Source organism: Falco biarmicus, chromosome W (assembly GCF_023638135.1).
Source record: "Falco biarmicus isolate bFalBia1 chromosome W, bFalBia1.pri, whole genome shotgun sequence".
NCBI lineage: Eukaryota > Metazoa > Chordata > Aves > Falconiformes > Falconidae > Falco > Falco biarmicus.
Window position 1 is genome coordinate 5,293,079 of NC_079310.1, and position 25,984 is coordinate 5,319,062.

Below are 25,984 nucleotides of genomic sequence, written 5' to 3' on the forward strand. Positions count from 1 at the left end.
GTAGGCAAATGCTTCTGTATCAGCACAGCAGTAATGCTTTGTGCAGGTGTAAGCAGCTGTGAAAGGTGCACAAAATTGGGAATGAGTTCAAGGAAACTGGATGAATTGTAGAGGGGATCTAAACCAGTTGAGTAAAGGAAGATCAAAAGCTACGGTCTTTTCTGTACCTCAGAGTATCACTTGTCTAAATATAATTTTTAAAAAAGAGAAATTTGGACTTGTGCTAATTGATGTGAGGTGTGAGCCAGATGCAAACCTGCTTATAGCAAGTAACTTTTTCAAACTGTCAAGGGATTTTCTTACCTTGTCAGATCATCAGAGCTAATGTGGCTTGTGTCTGGGAGCCTACCAGAAACCTTGGGATGTCACCAGACATCAGTAAGGTATCCTAGGGGTGGGGCACACAGAGTGCAATTCACACATGCAATGGGCAAAATACAAGCCTTCAAAAGAGATCAGGCACAAGTGAAAGTAAATACGACTTTTTCATTTAATGGAAAATTCACTAACTTTGTGTCTATTCTCCCATCTTAGAAATCATCCAAGTTCTTTGTACAATAAACAGGTAAAATAGCACTAACTCCCAGAGAGTCGCGAGAAGTCATGAAAGAGAAGGCACTAGCTTTTCCTATTGCTCTTTTACTCCGGAAGAAGATTGAGACGAACAGGAAGTAGGGAGAGGGGAAGCAGAGGAAAATATTCTGATCCCTATTGTATAGTTTTTACATAGTGCTCTTCCTTCTCCGACTGTGGGTATAGCGTTCCTGCTTTTTCCTCTTTTACACGCAGATTTCTCGCAGGGGTGGTGCTACTATGTCGCGACGGCGACGGCACAGTGACGAGAGCGATGGTAAGTATGGATGGAGTGAGTTCCAGGGTCTGGACTCCGCGTGCCCTGCGCTTGGGGCCGTGTTATCCTTAGGGCTGGGGGAGTGGTAAGTCTCGGCTGAGATAACTCCCCGCGTTGCCTCGCCTTTGGTTCGGGGTGGTGGCGGCTCACACTGTTCCTCTGTCAGGACTTGTAGGGCGTTCTGGTGCAAGGAATCGGCTTACGTAACTGGGGCTAAAGACTGCCCTGAGCCGTTGCTTCGGTCTGCCTCAAATACGGGGAGCGCCTTGGGTGAAAGTAAACTTATATCAGAGCACTCAGCTCTGCATATGTGTAGTCAGAAGGATGTGCTCTCACATCATGTAGAGGCTTTAATGGAAAACGCTCAGAAAACATTGAGAATGGAGAATAACTGACTTCAGAAACTGAAACAAGTGCTGTTTCTCTTTATAACATAAATCTGCATGAGTGGAGAGTTGGACAGTTTTGTGACTAGCTTTTTCAGATTTTCATTGCAAAGATAAACTGGTTTTTAATCACACTTTTATTTTTTAATTGCTTTGATGTGCAGTTTTTTCTAAGCTTATAACCCCCCTAAAAATATAAACAAGGATTCTTAATATCTTTTTTTAATGTATGCTGAAGAAGGTGTTATTAAGCAAAATACACAGTAACTGATAACTCTGTAAAGTATGCTTAGTTTATCTCACATATACTGTCTCATACAATAGTAGAAATGCAGAATTATTTCTAAACAAAATTTGAGATAGCTACAATGTTAACTGTTTCTACTTCATGGATTAAGTCATCAGTAACATGGCTATACTTTTGTTTTTCTTGTTTATTGAGTCAATTTTGAATGCTTTGTCAGGACTTAAAGTATGTTGCTGGAATGGTAAAAGTATCTAGAGAGTTCTTTTAGAATAAGCAGGTGTATTGGGTCTGGCTGGGATGGAATTAACTTTCTTCATAGCAGCCTATATGGTGCTGTACTTTCAATTTATGACCAAAGCAGTGTTGATAACACACCAACATTATTAGCTATTGCTGATCACTTCTTGCAGTGTCAGGGCCTTTTCTTTTTCCCACTTTGCCCCTCCAGTGAGTAGGCTGGGGGGCAGACAAGATGTTGGGAGGGGACACAGCTGGGACAGCTAACCCAAACTGACCAAAGGGATGTTCTGTACCATATAATGTTATACTCAGCAATAAAGGTTGGGGGGTAGTCTTTCCAAAGTGGTTGTCAGACTGGATAGGTATTGGTCTGCTGGTGGGAGGTGGTGAGTGACTGCCTTTGTATCACTTATTTTCCTCCTGCCCTGTAGAGAATTGAAGTCAGTGGGTTGATTAGCATTGATAATATGCAGTTGTGGCCTTGCCTCGCAGGCAGTGGGTTGATTGACATGGATGATGTGCAGCTCGTTCCCACTAAGTAGTTAAATGCCACTGAAGATGGGGGGGGGGGGGGGGAGTTGGATGGAAGAGGAACATTGTGGTCTGACCTCTGGAGGATGGAGAAACAGCATGGACAGTAGAATCTGACTGACAGTAAAAGCCTTGTTGCAGCCTACTAGTTTGTTTAGTTTGTTTGTGCTGCAATGCTGCCCTTCTTCACTCATTAAACTGCTCTTTATCTCAATTAATGAGTTTTCTCACTGTTGCTCTTCCTATTATTTCTTCAATTGTGTTGGGGGTGGGGGGAGTGAGTAAGTGGCTGTGTGCATGCTTGGCTGCTGGCTGGGGTCAACCCACCACAGCAGGCAAATAACGTTTAATGTATTGAAACAGGGCAAACTCGCAAAAGGAGGAGAACGTCTGAGCCATCTGAAATTGAAGAGAGACTTGAATCTTTAATATGCAGAGTGGGAGAGAAGGTATAAATACTATTTCCATATTGTTTTGTGACTTGGGGTCCTTGAATGTAATATGTTGTTTTCTTTGGTTTATATGTTTTAATGTGTTAATAGAACATTAGCGATCCAAAAGAAGAAAATCCATTGGAAACTTCCTAGCTGGAAAATTGTTGGCCTCAGTAAAACTTCTTTTTTTTTTCTTTTTAAAAAAAAGAAAATTCTTAAGTGCTATCCCTCTGATACCCCTCTGCTAGTTATACTTCAGCATTGTATCATTCCAACTCTGAACTTTATCACTGCTTCCAGTTTTTTTGGGGAGTAGAGGGAAGCTAATGAGATACATACCCAAACAAGCAAACAACAAAAGGTTCCACCACTGTCACAACTGATCTTGGGACTTGGCTGGGTTTGGTGCTTTTAACAAGCATAGAAAAAAGGGTGACAGCAAATATTATGGGTCTTATACATTAATTTAAGCCACGTACAAGCTATGTAGTTGTTTCACTTCCCCTAACGTCATTAATGTAATGTTTAATTTGGTTACTGAGAGACCTCTGAAGCTATGTTAACTCTTCCTAGGAAAACACTAGAGCTCCTTGCTATGGAAAACTCACAATTGAAGCTCCTCTTAGTCATTTTTGCTTCTTATTTCTAGCAAATGAGAAAAATTGTGAATTCCTAATGGGATTTGAACCATTGCTAACAGGAAAAAAAATGCAAAGTAATATTTTGTTTTATCCTATTTGCTTGTCTTCTGTTTGTTACTATGGGAATAGTTGATATACCTGATTGATGAGAAGACACCATTTTCTTTCTTAGAGTACTTCCTCTCTGGAGAGCAACTTGGAAGGTCTAGCTGGTGTCTTGGAAGCTGATCTACCAAACTATAAAAGCAAGATATTAAGAATTCTTTGTGCTGTGTACGTATGCAGAAGATTTGGGAGGTGCTCTGTTATCTATGCTAAATAGAAAAGTTTAAGTATTTGAAGCACTTTAAATGGTGTGAACAGCTTTTAGTTCTTGAACACTGTTATTGCTTAGGGTTTGTCTTACTTCGGGCAAAAGAAATTTGAGAAGCTTAGTCTGTTGGCTTAGGCATAAATCAATGAAAATATCCATGTGCAGTACTCCTACTTGAAATGTGTGCACGAGGTCATAAGCAAAGTAGATGTCAGAGCTGCTTTCTTGTTGCTATGGGGAATATGCTGGGTAGTATCTTGTTTCTGAATTGAATGGTCACTAAGGAAAACAAAAATCTGTTAAGTGCTAATTGTTATCTGTGTATTTCTACTTTTCCTGTTCCCTTTCTTATGGGCTGAGGTGCTCCTTTCTCCATGAACCTACCCTGTATGTAATAGTGGAGAGATGAAGGGACTAGAGGTAGGCTCTGCCCTTGGCTAGCAGCACTTCTTCCTCTCCCTAGCAAAGTCCTGGAACAGAGTTGCTTTGTCTGTTGGGCCGTTAGGGAAGTTTCCCAGGAGAGTATTGTGTGGGGTCTGCAATAGTATACCACATTGGGGGTGGGGGTGTTTCAGTGCCAGCTTGTGCTATAGCTGTAAGGAAACTTTAAATCAATTTTGTAGCACTGTTCATAAACATAAATCAAACAGTACATGTTTCCAACAACAGCTGAATGCCTTTGAAGGCATGGAATTAGCTCACACATTTACAAAACATTTGAAGAAAATAAGTGGTTACAATAGGATCTAACCTGTCTATTTCTTTAAGACCTTATACTGAAAATTGCTTACTTAAGTTCAAGATACTTACAATCAAATTTAATTTTTAAGTGATGTAAAAAGTTTACATGTCTTGCGTATTCTTGCTGTTCTAGCATAATAGAATGGCTGACATGCTACACTGAACAAGTTGTCTTAAATGGTATTGTTCAGTCATATTCCCATAGAGTATATAAAACATTGGAAAACGAGGCAGAATAGTCAGAATGGTTACTAATATATATATATTTAATTAACAGATTTTTGCTTTAAAGTGACTGATATTTTAAAAATCTGTTAAATTATATATTTGGGCAGTACTTAAAATTATATTACTAGAAGCTTTTGTCAAATGTCATTCCAGTCTTATACCTTATGTCCTTTGCTTCAATAACAGCTTTTGTCCAGATTAAAAGTTTTTGCTGAGTTGGAGACTGCAGCTGAAAATGTCTTAAAGTGTAGTTGCTGTAGGTTTTAGAATCTACTATAATCCTAAATGCTTATGAGTTAAAAATAAAGAGAAAATTTATTGAAATGTAGTTAAAAGTAGTGTATATATTCCTAAAGAATTATAGTCCTAAAAAGGATGTTCTGTAATTTTTTGTCGACAGGACACATGAGGTTAGCAGTTTACCTTGCTTAAACACAAGAGAAGCATAACATATACAAAGCAGATTCAAAGATGCTATGTAAATGCAATGATTGGCATGTGATAAATGAACATCTAACAAAATGCTTGGATTTCTTCATTTAAACCAGTGCACGTCTATTACCAGAAAAGCTTACCATTTACACAACGTTAGTTGGGTTGCTGAATGCCAGGAACTACAACTTTGGTGGGGAATTTGTAGAAGCCATGATTCGTCAGCTCAAAGAATGTTTGAAAGTCAACATGTATAATGAAGCTGAGTACTTAGTAAGTGGAATCTTTCACATCTCTCTTTCCTCTAGTCTTCCTCTCCTCGTCCTCACCCAATATTACTTGCTCTTTGACATCCAGAGGGGCTGGAGGTTTTCTGTATGCAACATGGTTATCCCAATTCTGGGTTCTTCACACAGTGTGCAAGAGCAGATCCACACACCCAGTTGAGATACTTGTTTATTGCATGTCTGTGCAGAGATGGGTGCTAGGTGGTGAATCCACAAAGCTAGCATGTCTCTTAACACATAGTAAAACTTTTTATACAATTAACGTTTAGTCACACTTAATTCTCATTGGTTCTTACAAGCCTTGTCTCCATTTAAAGTTACAGTGGTGTGTTTTTTACCATGCATGTTCTGTGGGGAGGGGGCTTTATTAGTAGGGGGCTCTCTTTGCTCGAGGGTGGATCTTTTAGTATGCTACTTAGGATAATTCACACACAGTTCCAGTAATTTTCTGTTTGGTCTCATTAACCTTTTGGTTCTCCTTGAGCTTATCTTGTTATGCCCCAGCTTGACATATTTATGGTGTCCATTCCTTCTCCCAAGGTCTTGTTTTGTTAACTGTAAGGATTTAACTAACATCCTCTTTTTTTCAAAATTTTCTTGTTTTTCACTATATTTACATTTTTCCCCCTCTCTTTTTTTCTTTTTTGAAGTAAATCATTCTTAAATCAGCATGGTCTTTTCTGACATCCCCATGTAGTGCTCCATAGGCATGCCAGGAGAAAGTGTGTGGGTATTCCTAAGGAGAGGAAAATTTAGGTTATGATTGCAAAACTGATCTCCAAACTGTGTGTGAAATTTCCCACAGTCAAATTAACTCTTGGGAAATCAGAGGTTTTCTTTTTCTTCCTTCCTCCTAGTTTGTTCTACAGGAGAATGTAGAAGGTGAATGAAAGCTATTGATTTCTACTGTGCTCAGAGACAAATACTGATCCTGTTGGGACCCTTTATTTATTTGTTTGGTGGTTGTTTTAAAGACAGCTTATTCCCAAGTGGATAGGTTTTATTGGATGGCTGTAATCAGTTCTGTATGCTCATCCTGCTTGTGAGTAATGAAGACCAAGTGGATAATTTTCAGTGCTGGCTCCTTTTGAAACCACTTCAATTTGATTAGCAGTATACCATTAATTTGGTGCCTTGTTAAAACACGACAGTAGCAGTGGTTTTAAGGGTCTGTCTGTATGAAACTAGTTCAAGTTATGAATAAGTGACTGTAGAAATGCATTTTGTATGAAAGTCCTGTATGAGCAGCATACTGATTTAACACTGATGTGTACTATTATTCTCTGGATAAATGCAAAAAATAAATTTCCATCTTCAGTCTTGCATACTCTGTGCATGTTACTCTGTGTGTGACACCCCCAGCAGCTCCTCTGTCCCACCCCTTGCCCACTCCCCATGTCTCTCTCTGACTCTCACCCCTGCCCCATGTCATGCTCTCTCGCTCACAGGACCCTGCCCCGTGTCTCATGCATGCTCTTTCCAGCCCCTGCCCTTTGTCTTCTGGCTATTTCTTTCTCTGGCTTGTACCCTGTGTCTCACTCTTGCTTGTTCTTTCTCCAGCTACCACCCTGTAGTGCGCTCTGGCTCATGCCTTGTGCCCCCCTCATTCTTAGGCTTGCTCGTTCTCTTGCTCCTGCTTTCTCCAGTTTCTTCCCTGTGATGTTATTTTGCTGATTGACTGTATACGAAGTAAAAATGAATTCCAAATCAAATATAAGAATAAATGCAGTTTAGTACATTATAATAAAGGAAAAATAGCATGGAATATGATAAAAGGAAACGGTACTAGTCATGCACAATATGATAAAAGAGCAATAGGAGTGAAGCACCAAATCATTACTGCAAAGCATTACAGACACTAAGAAAAGGATACATCACCAATTACCACCTTAACATCATCCAGGCCCACACTTTGGCTGAGAAGTCCCATTGCAGCTGGCACCAGGAGTCTCTCTGTAACAGGGAAAATTCCTATGCAGTGCGTCTACCCATAGGTGCTTGCCCACCTTTATACTCGGTGAAAAACAAAAATAGTTTACATACCTAGTATATGTAAACTTTTACATTTAGGCTAAGTGCAGGTGTGCACTGTCTCATGATTCGTAAAATTTGCACACGCCAGGGGCATTGGCCAGATGCCTGAGCATGGTGGAGTTACTGTCATGACATAGCTGCACACAGTATTGATTGTCTGGATCTTCCTGCTCATATCTTGCTTGTTCGGGGGGCTGAGGACAAACACCACCTGCTCATTAAAGTTGTCCCTGAGCTCCCTGTCCAGGTTAAATGATTCATAATTAAAGACAAAGGCTTTTTCATAAGCAGTAATCAATTTAAAAAATTTTAACCACAGATGTGTTCTAACTATTGTGTACTGGATTGCATTCACTATGTCTCACTCAACTTTCTTCAGCAGTCAACTGTTGGTGCCCTCTATTTTGTTCTTTCTTGAGCTCCCACCCTGTCATGCGCTCTAGCTCATGTGTTTTGGCTTGTGCATTCTTGCTGCTGCTTCTCATGTTCCCACCCTGTGACACATTCTATATTGTGCCCTGTGTCTCGCTCTCACTTCTTCAGCTGTCACTGTCCCCCATCCATTTCCACCCCTGCTCTGTTGTGCTCTCTTCCCCCTTTCCCCCTCCCTCTGTGTGTACATCCACCTCACCTCCTTTGAAGTTGAATTAATGCTTGTTTCTTTTTGTGTGGTTGGATGCAAGAGTATTGATTTAAAAATTAATAAAATAACATTTTTGTTGTTGTTCAATAGGTTCGTTTTCTATCTGATCTTGTGAATTGTCATGTAATAGCTGCACCTTCAATGGTAGCCATGTTTGAGAACTTTGTGAGTGTGACACAGGAGGAAGATATACCACAAGTAAGCATAGTAACTGCCATCTCAAGTGTTGTGCTGTTTTTACACAATTTCACTTTATCATGAAGAAAACATTCAGTTAGCATGAATAAAAGGATTTTGTGAGTTAGACAATACATGCATACAGTGAACTACTTAAGTGTTCTGTAGTGAGGTAACTCAAGTAAATTTCTTTTCCTTTGCTTCTGGCAAGTCTATAATACTCAGTGAGTTTTGCCAAGTTTATTGAACAGTTGTAATATATAGCTGGTTTGCAGAAAGATTCTAAACGTATATTTGTTTTCTTATGTGTGCATGTCATGTTTCAAATAAAATGTAACATCTTTCAGGTAAGAATATATTTTTTCTTTGGCTGCCAATCCAGCTAATACACTGTGACTGTGGACTATGGGAATTGGGTTTAGTTATTTCTTTGCTGATGAGTGCATTGCAGTAGCCTAAATATTTCATAGATCACATTAAGGTCACTGTAACAGTGATGCACCTTATGGGTTGCATAACTACTTTATGGAAGGGTCAGTTATTAAATTGTTCTGTTGATAGCTTAGTTCAACTTCAGTTTCACTTTTTTTTTCTTTGTTAACAGTTTTAAGAGAAATTTGTCAGGAAATTTGGCATTGGTAACTTTGAATGATTTAAGTAAAGAGACTCTAGAAGGGTTTTGTGTAGGTCTCCAAATATATTGTATGTCTAAATGTCTGCCTCTTGAATTATACATTCCTGTTTTCAAACAGCCTCTTGACATGTTTTCAGGAACTTGAACTGTCACATGGTTGTAATCCCAAGTATTGATTGCCGATTTAACTGGAGTTGATCTCTGTATCCCTTTAAATAATAATGCATTTGCTACTCTTTGCATTGAGACAAATTCAATAAGTTTGTCAAAGAAATTCCTTTTTAATTTATTTCCTGTAGGTACGATGTGATTGGTATGTGTTTGCATTTCTGTCATCTTTGCCTTGGGTTGGAAAGGAGTTGTATGAGAAGAAAGATGCTGAAATAGATCGCCTCTTGTCCCACACAGAAAGTTATCTGAAGTAAGCTATAACCAGTAAAAATATATTCTTTCTGGTACCTATTCAAGTATGGATCAAAAGCTTTGATTATTGTTAATTTATAAATACTCTAAATTCTGAGACAAAAACAACTGTGAGGAAAAGACTCTGAAAAATAAAATAGATGGAGAGGTTTATGAATCTAAATGACTTAAGTATCACTCTCAACTTCTCTGTGTGTTGAAGGTAATATTTTCTTGATGCATATATGTCTACATTGTTATGACTGGGCTGCTGGTCACCTGTGTCTGTGCCTGTCTGTTTGTGTCTGTGTCTTTTTCTCTAAGTGATTTGAGTTAACATTGCCATTGAGACTAGGCGTCAGTGATAATTTAAATGTTCACAAACCTGCTTTTATATTACTGCAGATCTCATCAGCTTAATAGACCAAATAGTAGTACATTCACAATAAGAAAACATTGCTTTCTTAGATCGGCTTTTTAAGTGTTAGATTTTTTTCCTATATAAACAGGCGTCGCCAGAAAATTCATGTACCCATGTTACAAGTTTGGATTGCTGATAAACCACATCCACAAGAAGAGGCAAGTAGGCTTTATTTATTTTGTACTGTATAAAAGATGCTTTAAAATAATTATTTAGCTGAAGTGTTCTTTGGAAATTTTAAAATAAAGGTGATTTAAGAAGAAATTTAATTCTTTCTGAATCACCCTCCCATGTGTCTTTATTCCAAATGGATTCTAGGTAAGAAGTTCTCTTAAGTCTTGGGCTAAAACTTAGAGCTGCATTGGGTGAGTGGGAGAGCATTTTGTTGCTTGGTGACAGTCCCCTTTAGGAAATGCTGCTAAACAAGGAATTGTCACTGAATATAATGTTCTTGGGAAATGGGGTTACAAGGCTCTGTACTGAAAGTACCTTTTGGAGAAGGAAGATGTAATTTACCCATTAAAATGTTTCCCTTCCACAAAAAGAAAACTATTAGAGTGTTCTTCCTGTGGTACCTTTGCTTTTTACAGCTCTAGAAAGTGCTAGACAAATACAGGCAAATGTTATGCAGCACTAATTGCACCCTCTTTCATAATTAAACCAAAAGTATTAGAGGGGAGAGGTGGCTGATATGCTTTTTTTTTCTTTTTATTGAGCTTTTTACTTTTTCCTCCACTGGACTCACTCCCGTATAATATCAATGTCTGCCTTGTACTGAGGAGCCCAATACTGGACACAGCACTTCAGATGTGGCCTTAAAAGTACTGAATGGAGGGGAAGGATCACTTCCTTTGACTTGCTGGCTATGCTCTTGCTGATAAAGCCCAGAATGCGGATGGCTTGCTTTGCTGCAAGGGCACACTGCTGGCTCATGTTTAACTCGTTTACCAGGACCCCCAGGTCCTTTTCTGCAAAGCTGCTTTCTGGTTAGTCAGCCCCCAGCATATACTGATGTATGGGGTTGTTCCTCCCCAGGTGTAGGGTTTGGTGTTTGCCTTTGTTGAAATGCATGAGGTTCCTGTGAGCACATTTCTCCAGCCTGGCTATGTCCCTCTGAACATCAGCCCTGCTCTCTTTGTACTTACTGCTCCCCCCAATTTGGTATCTCTTAGACTGTATTTAAATCTTTAATTGTAGTATTGAAATAATGTGGGTCTTTTTGTAGGTGGAATGAATGTTGACTGAATTAATATTGATGGAATGAATTTGTGTATCACACTTGGACTCCTGGACTGCACTCTGGTGTTTATTTTATTAGTAAAATGGCAGATGCCTTTAATGTGTGAAATTAGGAGCAAGATTGCTGTTCAGAGTTGTTGTCTCTTGGTTTACTGAATCATTAGATGGCTTCTAATAAGCAATTTAAATAGGTGCTTGTTTGGTTTTTTTCTGAATGCAATAAGGAATTTACCTAAATGTTTGCTAGTCCATACATCGCAGGGAGCTACAAGTTCAGTTATAAAATTCAGCATATCTGAGATTTTGTGTCTTTTCCTTCAGTACTTGGACTGCCTTTGGGCCCAGATTCAGAAGCTGAAAAAAGACCATTGGCAAGAAAGACATATTCTGAGGCCTTATCTTGCCTTTGACAGTATTCTTTGTGAAGCATTGCAGCATAACCTGCCTCCATTCACTCCTCCGCCTCACACGGAAGATTCAGTGTACCCAGTGCCAAGGGTTATTTTTCGGATGTTTGACTACACAGATGACCCAGAGGTATGTATTTTCTAGGGTGGAACTGAATGTGCAATGGGGTGGTGGTTGCGAGGCAGTGCTGGTCAGGATGCAGTATCACCTTTCCCAGAATGGTTATCAGTGTGAAAGTCAGAAGTAATTACACTTTGATACTGCTGGGGAGATTAACTAGATGACAGAGCTAATACTGACAGGCAGATTATTGAAGTTTAAAATTTAATAAGTGATTTTCAGATGTTTTCATTAAGGATATGTCTTGAATGGATTCTTTGATGTCTAATAATATAAATGTGTTCAGGTAGTAGCCTCTCCTTCTGTGAGGATGGTGGTTTGGGTTTCATCAGCCTAGCTGCACATAGGAACTTTATACATTGAAGATTATCCTCTACCCATCTGTTCAAATTGATTAATATAGAACATGGAACATAGTGGTTGACCTGGGTTAGATCAAAAGTCCATCTAGCCAAGTTTCTGTGTCCAGCAGTGGCTAAGAGCAGATGTTTTGACAAGAGAACTTATGCATAGAGGAAGAAAAGAAAATGCTTTCCCCAAGTGCTTTTTCACCTGTTTGCTTCATTTGATGGCCCTCAAATCTTGCGTTGAAAGAGACAACAAACATTTGTTCTCTCCAACCTCTCTAGGCAATTCATCATTTATAAAATCTCTAGCATATCCTGATTCAACTGTGTCTTTTCTAGGTTGAATGATAGTAGCCTGTCTAATTGTACCTTATACAGAAGCTGTTCTATACCCTAGGTCATCACCATCACCTTTTTCTGAAACTTTTCCAGTTCTGCTACATCCTGTTGGGGGAGGGGAGAGTGGCAAGTATGAGTAGAACTGCATATGGAATGGAAGATGTGGATGCACCATGAACCTATACAATGGCATAATGTTCAGTGGTGTTCCCTATTCCTTTTCTGCTAAGTCCAGTCTGTTATTGCATACTGAGATAAGGTTTGTATAGAACTATGTTACAACCAAGTTTGCATTCCTGAACAGTAGAGGGCAGTTCAGCGTTCACCACTTTATATGTGAAGCTGGTCTATTTTTTCCCATCTGTAGGGAGAAGTCAACCAGTCATTTTATGGTTATCTTCTACTTTAACACCCAGACACCAAGTTTCTCAAGATGTTTTTTTTATCTGCAATTTTCCGTTAATGGTCCTTATTGTTACCAAGTTATTTAAAAGTAGCATCTGCAAGCTTTTTCGTATCCAACGCCTGCTCCCTTTCCAAATAATTTGTGGATCTGCTGAACAGCACAGGTCCCTGGATAGATTTCTGTGGGATTCTGCTGGTGACCCTCCTCTGCTGTGAGGACTGATTACTTATCTTTTAACCAGTTATTTTTCTGTGTAAGGACTTCCCCTCTTGTACTGTGGTTGCTTAGTTTACATGAAAGCCTTTTGAAGATCTAGCTAGGCTGTCAGCCATGTTTCTCATACACACGATTGTTGACTTTGTTAGAGAACTCCAATAAGTTTGAGAGGCCTGACTTTACAAAAGCTGTGCTACTGCTTCTCCAAACAGCTTCTTAATGCTATTATTTTCTATTAGTTTTCAATAATTTTCCCAATATGGAAGTCAGCCTTGTTGGTTTACAATTTCCTGGAAGACCTTTGCAATTGATATAATCTTAGTTGATTTTGAATGAGAGGATATGCATCTCAATTAATAGCTCAGCTATTTCATTCTCAAGTTCCTTGAACTCTTCAGTGGGTAATCACTTGTTGGCACGTGTTGCAAAATGAGTGGTTTATGTCAGGTTGCTTAAAGAATCACCACTAAGGGTTTGAGTGAAATAGGTTTAATATGAATTTGTGGAAATGCAACTACACAAGATTTGATGGCAAGGTTCACTCTATTATTTATTATGTGGACTAAATGCACAGAGATAAATCAAATTGAAATTGAGTCAGAACAGAGTTGGAAATAGCTTATAGAGATCAAATGCGTAAGAGAGTAAAGGAGATCCTTCTGTTGAGTCACGAGGTTTAGAGTGGACCCCCTTGCTTTCTAAATTCTCATAAAGTTTAGGTGCAGCTAGATCCAGTCTTAGTTTCAGACTTGGTCAATGGTTTATGTCTAATGGGAGAGATATAGAGAGTGGGATAAAGAGTAAGGGAGACCCTTCTACTGAGTCATGAGGTTCAGGGTACACCCCCTTGCTTTCTAAACTCTCAGAGTTTATGTGCGGCTAGGTCTACTCCTAGTCTCAGACTTGGACAATGGATTAGATCTAGAGAAATATAAAGAGTAAGGGGAATTCTACTGTTGAGTCATGAGGTCCAGAATAGACCTCCTTGCTTTCTTAGACTCTTACGGAGTTTAGGTACAGCTAAGTCCAGTCAGTCTCAGACTTGGACAATGTCTAAAGGGTAAGGGGGGAGAGAGAGAGAGGATTTTTTCACAATTCAGGATTATCCATAGGATTTTGGCAACAAAACAAATCAATGGAATTTGTTCAAATTACTAGAATAACTTAACCAGTTCAAGATTGTAATACTTATTTTGACAAAGGTATACCTGTTAAAAGTTCCCCTTGTGTTCAGTGAAATACACCTTTTGCATTCCTCAGTGGGTGAAGGGTTGAGCCTTGAGGAGCAGGGGTATCAGCCCAGGCCCTGTTGTCAGCTTTCAGCGACAGTCCCCCTAGTATGGCAAACTTGGTAGTTCACGAGCTCTGAGCAGCGTCCTGCTCAGAGAGATGCTGGCCGCAGCCTGCTGTGGTCCAGGAGAGCTCAAAAGGGTCTCACTTTAGGACTGCTGTGAGATGATTGGTTTTAGTCATCAGTAAATTTCCATTCTCGCTGCAACCTGAGTTGGTAATATTTCAAAAATTCCAAGATCAATGCTGTCATTCCACTTGGGTTACCACTTGGACTACGATCCAGGCAAGAGTGTTCTGTGGTTGTCAGGGAATAACTGATTGTCTCCATTCTCATTCCCTGCTCCAGCCAGTCAACGGGAGTTTCAGTAGACAGTGTCTGGGGTGCTTAACCGCCCAACTCATTACTCAAGCTGCCAAGTCCTAATTGGTATCTCCTGGGGTTGTAGAACAGCCCAGACCAAGGGGGAGAAGTGTGCCACCACAATCCACCCCGTTACTAAAGTCAATCTATCTCTCATAGAGTGGTAGTGTGGTCGCCTCTTGCCTCTATGCTTATAAACAGAGTGATGTTATATTCCAATTATGATTAGAGGGAAGCTGCCTTTTGTTAAATGTGATTCTTAAGCAGTGTTATATATGCAAGGTTTTTGTAAATGGTGTTATCTGCTTAGCTGTCCTCCATACCTTAACATATAAAATAATGTTTAACACTAACCATAACACAACAGAGATTAATAAAATTATGATGGGATGTAGTATTTGATTCAGGATTCCTATTGCTGTCGATGACTATCCGAATAAGGTATCCCACCAGTGATGTTCTCTGTCTTTCTTCACTCTTTCTAGGACATGGTGAATCTTCTCTGTATCATGATGGATGGTAATTAGTATTTTGCCCATTGTCTTGGATTTGCTTTAGCAATTGAGTTAGGTCATTGTGTTGGAGCATTTTCTTACCAATGTAATGTTCATTCCAATGGAGGTAGGTAGTAACTTTTGATAAGGTGTGTAGTCTGATTGTAACAATTGATAGGTTGTGCCAGGAGCTGAATAGTTAAAGTCACATCTTATAATTTTGGTAAAATTACAAATACAGATATTTGAGTGATTATGTGTCTCCACAGTGGTGTTGTCTGTAAGTATAAAATCACAAAGGGTTCTCATACAAGCACATCCATTTCCAACACGTACAAATACAGTTTCAGGGGTTTCATCAGGATGTATTTCAAAATGACAAACATTTTGTTCAGTGTCAAGACAAATGTCTTGGGCCTTAATAGTGTGTGTTTCACAAATAAATCCTTGTTCTTGTACAACACGCATCAACATCATCATCTAAACACAACTTCAGCTTTCAGGATTCCTTTTGCTAGCTTCTTGTACTAATAGTGTTTAGCATATCTGATTTCCTTTTTGCAAGTCTCTCTCAGTAAATAGTATGCATTTGCTGCATGGTAACTTTAAATAGTCTCTGTGCCACCCTCAAAAATGGAACTTGTTAGCTGCCACTTTTAGCTTCTATTCATAACGCCCTTTTTGAAGCTAAGTATGTAAAATGAAAAAAATGCAGTAGTGTGTTTTTATAGCCTATGTTGCTGTCACAGTCAGTTATGTAGTCAAATACTATATCTTTTCCCTGTTTAGGCCTGGAATTTCAATCCATTAGTGTTCAGTTACTTATTTACATGTTTAGCTAGTTGATCTGATTTGTATCTGTGCTGCCTTTAACATGCAACATCACTCATCTAACAGTATGGCCTTTACTCGCTCCTGCAGGCTTTATACCTTGATGGTTTTTCAGTTATATAGTGAGATTGCCCTTGCCTAGTCAAAATTTCCACCTTTCTGTGAACAGAGCTGTTACCATAGCCACAATGGAAAGAGCAAATAGATACAGTAATCTCAGTGCCATTTAGTTGTATTTTCTGGAACATTGATGCATAACTGTGAGCACATTACAAAGAATTAACAATATGCTTATGAAATCATTCTATCCTACTTTTAAGGATGTTTCTGGAACTTCCTTTTGGGTTTTTGGAAGATAACTATTTCATTGGCTCTGAGAATTATCTTTTGCAAGTATTGCACTTGCTATAAATGTAGATTTGTGATGCTTTGGGGTCTAGTTTTACAAGGCTATAAAGGATAATAAGGTACTGGTATGCAATCGAGTTCTTGCATCAGCTGATGCATAGTAACAGACAATGAATATACAACGAAGAGACACTGTAGAATAATTATGAAGTAAAGCATGTTTGTTAAGCTAGCTATTAAACTATGCTTTTATAACGTGCATAAAGATAGAACATCAAGATTATTAAAGGTGCAATGTTTTCAGTTTGCAACTAGAGCAGGCTGTATTGTCAGTTCCCAGATCGCTCTGATCTTCTGTGGTGTAGCTGGAAAAGATGAAGTGTGTATTAATATACTCCTGATGTATAATGATTTTATGTAACCTGAAAAAACAAAAGATGCAAAATGTCAACCCTTTAGCATGGTCCCAGCTGCCTAAATATAGAAGTACTTACACAGCAGAGAGGAAACAGTCTAGGAGGTTCCTGGAGTGTGGGGAAGAGAACTTCCTGACACAGCTGGTCAGTGAGCCAACCAGGGGAGATGCCCCACTGGACCTGCTGTTTACAAACAGAGAAGGACTGGTGGGTGATGTGGTCAGAGGCTGTTTTGGGGATAGCGATCACGTGATGATAAAGTTTTAGATTCTCTGAGAAGTAAGGAGTGGGGTCAGCAAAACTGCTACCTTGGACTTCCACAGGGCAGACTTTGGCCTGTTTAGGAGCCTGGTTGGCAGAGTCCCTTGGGAGGCAGGGCAAGGAAGGCTGGGCATTCTTCAAGAAGGAAGTCTTAAAGGCACAGGAGCGGGCATCCCCATGTGCTGAAAGATGAGCCAGCAGGGAAGAAGACTGGCCTGGCTGAACAGAGAGCTTTGGCTGGAACTCAGGGAAAAAAAGGAGAGTTTACTACTTTTGGAAGAAGGGGCAGGCGACTCAGGAGGACTATAAGGATGTCGCAAGGTTATGCAGGGCGAAGATTATAGAGGCAAAAGCCCAGCTAGAACTCAGGCCAGCCACTGCTGTAAAAGATAACAGAAAATGTTTTTACAAATACTTTAGAAACAAAAGGAGGGCCAAGGAGAATCTGCATCCTTTATTTGATGGGGGGGGGGGGGAACAACATTGCCACAAAGGATGAGGAAAAGGCTGAGGTACTTAACACTTTCTTTGCCTCAGTTTTTAATAGCAAGACCAGTTACCCTCAGGGTACTCAGCCACCTGAGTTGGAAGACAGGGACGAGGAGCAGAATGAAGTCCTCACAGTCCAGGAGGAAACAGTTAGTGACCTGCTGCTCCACTTGGACATGCACAAGTCTATGGGGACGGATGAGATCCAACTGAGGGTACTGAGGAAGCTGGCAGAAGAGCTCCCCAAGCCACTCTCCCTCATTTATCAACAGTCCTGTGTGGCGTATGAAGTCACATACTCCAGTTGTGGTGCAACCAGCGACACTTTATTGTACAGAGAAGCTCATATTTATATCTCTGAGCCCAGATACAAATTCCAGCTGTATGTACCACCAGGCTCAGGGCAGAAACCATTCATGCAGTTACATAGCTATATATCACTACAAGCATGCAGACACCTAATTGCTACTAGATAACCATGTTTGTTTCTTACTTTCCTTCACAATACCCAGCTGTTCTCTCATCTCCTGCCAGATCAGACATTCTCCATCCTCCTCTCATATATCTATCTTAAGACATTCTCTGTCCTCCTCTCCCACAGTCTTGGCTAACAGGGGAGGTCCCATTTGACTGGAGGTTAGCCAATGTGATGCCCATCTACAAGAAGGGCAAGAAGGAGGATGGGGAACTACAGGCCTGTCAGCCTGACCTCAGTGCCAGGGAAGGTTATGGAGCAGATCATCCTGAGTGCCATCACATGGCACATGCAGGACAACAGGGGGATCAGGCCCAGCCATCATAGGTTTATGAAAGTCACGTCCTGCTTGACTAACCTGATCTCCTTTTATGACAAGATGACCTGATAAGTGGATGAGGGAAAGGCTTTGGATGTTGTCTACCTGAACTTCAGTAAAGCTTTTGACACTGTCTCCCACAGCATTCTCCTGGACAAACTGGCTACTCATGGCTTGGATGATTTTGCTCTACACTGGGTAAAAAGCTGGCTGGATGGCCAAGCCCAAAGAGTGGTTGTGAATGGAGTCAAATCCAGCTGGTGGCTGATCACAAGTGGTGTTCCCCAGGGCTCAGTGTTGGGGCCAGTCCTGTTTAATATCTTTATCAATAATCTGGATTATTGATAAAACAACTACCATGGCTGCTGCTGGGAATGAGCAAGGAGAAGACCTGAAAGAGTTGGGATGAACTGACATCAGCAAACCATGAGGTCCTAGTGATTTCTCAGCTGATGCTCATAGGAAATGACTTGTGCTGGTGACAATTTTTGCACGATCCTGCATGTGTTCCATGTTGTACCAAATTCTGATGTTAACCTAGGCCAAAAATTTAGAAGTAGCCTAGTGTTTTGTGCAGGTACTGGAAGAGCATAGATCAAAAAGGAAATACTCTCCTTTCTATGAAACTAAGATAATTTCTATAAATTGGCTTCATTTGATATCAGGATTAAATATTGTAGTCAGCCAAACTGTCTTGGGTACTGCCCTCTGGGGTTGGTACAGGAGATGCCACTCTCACTGTACTTTACAGCATTATTACTTAGACCTGAAGCCCCAAAATAGCCAAATGTGAACTAAAATAAGGACTAATTAGACTGGAGTGGCTGGCTAGGGACACTGAAAGTATTTGGTGCCACAAAACACTCAAATGAGGAAGGCACAGAAAGCACCTTCTTTTTCCCAGTGCAGTACAAAATCCCAGTAACCCAGCTGCTTGTCCAGGAATAACAAGTTTCTACTATCGCTTAGGACTTGAGTCACACAATGTGTCTAAAAATATTTGATAGTCACTGTAAATCTGTAAATCTCACTGTAAATAGTAGTCTAGGTCATACAAGGACATTTGAAAATAAAATTCAAGAGAAGCAAAAGGCAGATGCAACTGTCCGAATCCAGCAGCATCTGTTAAAAGAACAGCGACAGGTATCTCTTCTTCTCAATGACAGCTGGCTGTTTCCATGCACTTCTCCACACAAGATACGAGGTCCTAAATGACTACTTACTAGTAAAATCTGAAAGTAACTAACAACCTACAATAAACTTGAGTATGAATTTGACTGTTCCTATTGCTACCCAATAATGTAACAGGAACCAAGATTCAAAAGACAGAGTGAAAGAAGCTCACATTGGAACAAAAACTTACAAGAAAAACCTTGAATGGTGCAAATGCACATGAACTTCTTTAAAGACTTCACTGAATTCTCAAGCTCTAAAAGCCTTTAGAAAAACATACAAAAAATTGTGTTGACTTTAGTGTCCTAGTACTAGAGATGGCAACACATGTAGATATGCCTCCTGACTCTTTATTCAGCCCCTCCAAGAACCAATTGTGTGTCAGTCTGATATGTGACAGCCTGTGGGTTACTTAAGTGTCAAATATATGTATAAAAAAAACCCCAAAATCCAAATTACCCTTTTGTGCTGTCTTGCCAATCTTGCCTTAGTTTCATCCAGTTCTTTGTGAATCTTCAGTACATGCTTGTTCATTTTACGAATAGTGGAATGTAAGATTTCCCAGACGTAGAACCTAGGAAAGATGCAGAACCCAAAACAGTAAATTGCACACTGCTCCAAGACAGAAAATGTGCAGATCTGCTATAACTCTCAATTCTTCTTATTCAAATCATCAGAAACAGGGCAACTTTGTATTGCTACAGAGCAAGTTAGATAGAAAAGTGCACAACATTGATCTGGGGGAGATTTACAACATTTCATTGCCATTACCTAGGACATCTACTGGAGCGAGCAAACATTCAATATTAAGAAAGCATATCACTCACTTCTTACCTGTACTTTGCACTGAATTACCAAACCAGCACTTTATTTCAGAATCATTCTGCAACACTACTAGCATCAAAATGCCAGGTCTGAGCATTTTTCCCACTCTCAGTAAACAATATATCGGAGGGTGATGCAGGATACATAGAATCATAGAATCGTTTAGGTTGGAAAAGACCTTTAAGATCATCAAGTCCAACCGCTAACCCAGGACCGCCAAGTCCACCACTAAACCATGTCCCTAAGCACCACATCTACACATCTACACATCTTTTAAATACCTCCAGGGATGGTGACTCCACCACTTCCCTGGGCAGCCTGTTCCAATGCTTGGTAAACAATTTCAGTAAAGCAATTTTTCCTAATGTCTAATCTAAACCTCCCCTGGCACAACTTGAGTCCATTTCCTCCTGTCCTATCACTTGTTACCTGGGAGAAGAGACTCTGTCTACAACATCCTTTCAGGTAGTTGTAGAGAGCAATAAGTTCCCCCCTCAGCCTCCTTTTCTCCAGACTAAACAACACACCTATATGCCCTAGGTGCAAGCCAAGACTCCACCAGGCTAGCAGCTATACAACAGGGTTGATGGTTCTTGTCCAGAAATGGTCCTAGAGCTTCTCCTTCCACTTTGGCAAACTTACAGGCTACTTGCATGAATCTTGCTAGCATAGCTTTTTGCAGGACATAGAAATGTACGCTGCAGCTCAGAGGAAAATCCTAAAGCTTGTGTTTTAGGGAAGCAACACAATTTTATGTAGAGTTTAAAGCAAAATAATAAAGGAAACACTACAATTATTCTAAATTTTTAAAAAATGGATTCTAATAATTTAAAATAAAAAGTCAGATAAAAAGCAACTCAAGACAGAAATTCCATACTTGTTACCTAGTAAAATCATGTGCAAGTTCTGAAGAGAAGATCCAGTTTGCTACTGCAGCGCAATCAACAATCTGTGTTCGAATCATCTTATCCACAAGAACAGCAATCATCTACATTTTGGGAAAGACAAGATGGTCATTCCTACTACAAGAAATGTTCAAGTTTACCTGCTGCAACATGGAATCTGTGAAATTACTGTGGGCTAAGGTACATCTAGTGCTGGGTTGTATGAAAAGTTATTAGAGTCAAGTTTGGTTTTATGCAACTTTGCAAATACATTAGTCAAATTAACGAGTGATTTCAAACACTTTAGGAAGCTAGTATTGCTTAAATTAGACATCTCATTTGCTGAACCTAAAAATGCTCAAACTAGGGGAGCTGTATCAATCATGCCAAGTATGCATTCGCATTTTAACAAGTCATCTTTATTCTTCATATATGATGACTTCACTTTTCATTCAAGTGAGTACTTCTGCTATTCCCAAGAGCAAAAATACAAGAACTGAATTTTGAAACAAGGCATCAGAGAAGCAAGTCCCAATAGTCAACATTGGAGTATCCAACCAGAAGACATGTTCCTGTTACATAACCATAAGGTAACAGCAACTGCTAGCCTACTCTCCTTGGACTTTGACAGTCCCCAACCACAACCATGTGCTCTTTCCTGCAGGAACTCTTCATTTTAGAATGAAACCAGCACCGTATATAAGTATTTACTACAGGACCCTACCTTGGATGAGGTTTGTGGGAAAATCAAGCAGGTAGCTACAAAATCTTTTGATTAGAACAGCTTTGTGACATTCAGAAGAAAGGGCCCATCTTAATTATTCATGTACTCCATACCACAATACCCAAGAAACTCAACCTGCAACGTGTTTATTCTCATAATCATCCATTCTCAAATATAATAAGAAATTGTAACAAAGCTCAATTTAAGGTAGAAAACTAAATTAATGGAATGAAACAGAGAACTCATGACTCGTTTCTCAATTTCCAAGACTACTTCCTATATGCATTTGTCTTAAGAAATTCTTCCTGACATCATCTAGATAATTCAGTTTGAGCCTTCATGTAACACAGACATAGGAATTCGTGAAAGTATTCGATCTTCATGTTAAAGTTTCCCTTTATGACATCAAAGCCTTTGTGCCCCCAGAAAATAGTTGAGGCTGTGACCATCCATAATTTAAAGGTTGATATTTCAGATAGGAACTTATATATATATTTAATCTCTGCTTTTTTTGAGCATTTTATTTAAGAAGCTATTTTACAATATCTTACCTCTCTTTCAGGACCTGACTTTTAAGAATATTAAAAGCAATCTTTTAGTAACCCTAGAAAATGGGCCTTAGGCCCAGTAGTAGATGCAAGGATTCTCCAGCACTCAATGAGATTATTTTTGCAAGTCTGGCTCATGCAAGTGAGGCAGCAATCACTTCCAGACATAATATCATATATTACAAACACACCAGGGAAAAGTATCCAAATAACTAATAGAGAAAAAATGAATACAAGTTTCTTACTGTTCTCCATTTATAAAACAACATCAACACGGGGAAACAACAACTGCTGTGAAGAAACTGCATGTTCTAAACTGAGGTATTTTTCATAGTTCTTTCAGCACATTATTTCATCAGACTCAGGAATTAATTTTAAGCATGGTAGTGTCACAGACAAATCTGTTCTGAACATTGGTTCAGAGCAGATTTCCTTGCTCTGCCTGTACATAACACTGATTCCAACCTGGTCTTTGTGGCTCGTGATTGCTAGTGAAAAACCACACAAGTGCTAAATAACCAGGTTCTATCTTTTTACCCTACTAATCAGGTTCTCTCTTCAGCCTACTTCTGTGTTACTAGATCTACATCTTAAAAATCAAAAAGCACAAGAACACTGTTCTAGTATTGAAATCTTGAAGAAAAACAGGGTTGGGTTGGCTTGGGTTTGTTTTGGTTTGTTTTTTAAGTTACTCTCTCGTAAACCAGACCATAGCACAAGGCTGAAAGTCTTCTACGCTGAACTTTTAACATGAAAATCTCACTGATAGAGAATAAATTTGATGTCCAGTTTAAGGCACTTAACAGTAGTAAACACAACTTCAATTCATTTAAATACAAATAGACAGTATTTTTAAGTAAACAAAGGAAATTGTAATGCTTTATATTTTAACATGACTTTCTGTGAGAGGCAACTTCAACAAATATCTGCCATTGATGCTCTTACTTGCGGATGATTCTTCCAAACCTCATATACAACTCTCAGGACATGGAGTTTCCCCTCATCACTTTCAGCAAGTACTTTGAAGACTTCGTGAAACCTTTAAAGAAATATAGGTAGTGAATAGAGGGGTTAGGATCAGGGCAATGAAGCAGAATCATGTAGTAAGGGGTTTAGATGGTCCCAACATTTTCTTTTGGCCAATCTGCAACAATTCTGGAAAGGCTACGCCCTGACAAATGGAACTGTCCTGAGTTTAAAATGTTGCAGAGACAAAACATCTCCTAAAAGCAATATAACCCTGCCTCAGGGCAAACTTACTCCTCAAAGCTAGGCTACAGTTTTCTTGCTTTTAAATGCAGGAGAGAACTCTGCTGCTTGATGTGCTTATCTATAAAACTATCATTAAGAGGATGTAATAAATTTGCAAGTAGCTAATCCAGACACTAGCTAGGATATTTTTTCATTACACTGTGGGTGTTTCTCAAGACTTTGCAATAGTATGCACGAAGAATCATAACACACCAGACTTGTTAGAAAGATTACTTAAGACTTCCTATTAACTCTCTTTTTATTTTAGGTAGATTAAGTTTTCATAATTAGAAGTCACATACAGAAATATCTACACACTTAACGAGTTGATGAACTGCCACACAAATGACCTCCCCACGTTTTGTTTTTTAAAAAACAAATTACTAACCTGCATGTTATTGACTGATTTAAACACAACAGCACAAGCCAACAGCAGTATGCTTGTGCAGGCAACTAACTCATAGCGTAATACCTTTTGTTAGCAACAAAAGCAAGGTGAGAGCTGGGTTGAAAGACATTTTTGTAGGCTACAATGAAGGGTACAAGGGGATTTATTTCAGCATGATTTCAGGAGTAACGTTTACATTTAAGAAAGATACAATGATTTGGGGGTTTTTATTTCAATTACAGACATTTATAACATTCTCTACTGCATAGATGTACATTTCCTCTTGCACTTTATGCCAACATAAAGCTCCAGGAACGACCTAAATGCTTCTGTGCAGTGACTGAGCTTAATGATGGTGACAATAGGGTTGAGTGTTTATGAGTGAGAATCAGGGGGAAGGCCAACAAGGCAGATGTCATGGTGGGAATCTGTTATACAACACCCAACCGGGATGAAGAGGCAGAGGAAATATTCTATAAGCAGCTGGGACAAGCCTCAAAATCACTAGTCCTTGTTCTGACTGGATGGCCAAGCCCAAAGAGTGGTTGTGAATGGAGTCAAATCCAGCTGGTGGCTGATCACAAGTGGTGTTCCCCAGGGCTCAGTGTTGGGGCCAGTCCTGTTTAATATCTTTATCAGTGATCTGGATAAGGGGATTGAGTGCACCCTCAGGAAGTTTGCAGATGACACCATTACGAGGGGAGACTGTTGATCTGCTTGAGCGCAGGAAGGCTCTGCAGAGGGATCTGGACAGGCTGGATTGATGGGCCAAGGCCAATTGTATGAGGTTCAACAAGGAGAAGTGCCGGGTCCTGCACTTGGGTCACAACAACTGCACACAACGCTACAGGCTTGGGGAAGAGTGGCTGGAAAGCTGCCTGGTGGAAAAGGACCTGGGGGGGTGCTGGTCAACAGCTGGCTGAACATGAGCCAGCAGTGTGCCCAGGTGGCCAAGAAGGCCAGCAGCATCCTGGCTTGCATCAGAAATAGAGTGGCCAGCAGGACTAGGGAAGTGATCAGCCCCCTGTACTCAGCACTGGTGAGGCTGCACCTCAAATACTGTGTTCGGTTTTGGGCCCTTCGCTACAAGACATTGAGGTGCTGGAGTGTGTCCAAAGAAGGGCAACAAAGCTGGTGAAGGGTCTGGAGCACAAGTCTTATGAGGAGCGGCTGAGGGAAGTGGTGTGGTTTAGCCTGGAGAAAAGGAGGCTCAGGGAAGACCTTATCGCTCTCTACAACTACCTGAAAGGAGGTTGTAGCGAGGTGAGTGTTGGTCTCTTCCCCCAGGTAACAAGCGATAGGATGAGAGGAAACAGCCTCAAGTTGTGCCGGGGAGGTTTAGAATGGATATTAGGAAAAATTTCTTCACCAAAAGGGTTGTCAAGCATTGGAACAGGCTGCCCAGGGAAGTGGTGGAGTCACCGTCCCTGGAGGTATTTAAAAGATGTGTAGATGTGGTGCTTAGGGACATGGTTTAGTGGTAGACGTGGCAGTGCTAGATTTATGGTTGGACTCAATGACCTTAAAGGTCTTTTCCAACCTAAATGATTCTATGATTCTCTTTAACTATTGTGCGTCAAATTAACATAATATAAACAGCACCAAAGCTGTTTCATTGTAAATATGGGTGCAGTTGAAATCATAGCTGGGTATTTTTGTTTATAAGTTTTTTTAAATGGTTCATGTACAAATCTTGTATAAAAATCCAAAATCTTTTCTTATGATAATGCTTTTTTTTGTTAACTTTGTACTGGAGTTTAAAAGCCTATCTTTTAGCTGTTGATTCTACAACTTGCTCATGTTAAATCTCCATGAGTGTCTAATTCAATCTGTCAAGATTTATTTTTTTATGTGTGCGTGCATGCACTTTTTAATAAATTCTTTTTCTCTGTAGTGATCTTTCATCCATCTTGATTCCATTTTAATAGGGCCCTGTCATGCCTGGCAGTCATTCTGTTGAAAGATTTGTAATAGAAGAAAACCTCCACTGCATCATCAAATCACACTGGAAAGAGAGAAAGACTTGGTAAGGTGCTGCTTATTGTTCTGGATTCCCAGCACTGTTTATATACAGTCATGGCTTCCCCTAACATCAGGGACCTTCGGAGCCCAACAACATTTAAGTAAAAGTTTGGAATTCAGAATTTCCCAAAGTGTGCAGTGAACTGTGGTTGATGCTGTTGTTTGG

General features: G+C 39.8%; 1 protein-coding gene and 1 long non-coding RNA gene across 2 annotated transcripts in view; one reads left to right on the forward strand and one right to left on the reverse strand.

Annotated features, from left to right (window-relative positions):
- The first annotated feature begins 671 nt into the window (after positions 1-671).
- LOC130142156 (nuclear cap-binding protein subunit 1-like) overlaps positions 672-25,984 on the forward strand; it is a 63,917-nt gene continuing 38,604 nt past the window's right edge. Inside the window, exons 1-9 of the mRNA XM_056323639.1 lie at positions 672-850; positions 2,618-2,703; positions 3,502-3,602; positions 5,160-5,316; positions 8,098-8,205; positions 9,118-9,239; positions 9,730-9,799; positions 11,202-11,417; positions 25,725-25,822. Of these exons, the coding sequence (XP_056179614.1) occupies positions 814-850; positions 2,618-2,703; positions 3,502-3,602; positions 5,160-5,316; positions 8,098-8,205; positions 9,118-9,239; positions 9,730-9,799; positions 11,202-11,417; positions 25,725-25,822 (995 nt within the window). The 5' untranslated portion in view covers positions 672-813. The remainder of the gene's footprint in view (positions 851-2,617; positions 2,704-3,501; positions 3,603-5,159; positions 5,317-8,097; positions 8,206-9,117; positions 9,240-9,729; positions 9,800-11,201; positions 11,418-25,724; positions 25,823-25,984) is intronic.
- Positions 19,507-23,210, reverse strand: LOC130142161 (uncharacterized). Its single transcript, XR_008819314.1, has 3 exons — positions 23,103-23,210; positions 20,886-20,989; positions 19,507-19,750 (listed from the first exon to the last, which is right to left on the reverse strand). It is a non-coding gene; the product is annotated as an uncharacterized LOC130142161 (long non-coding RNA).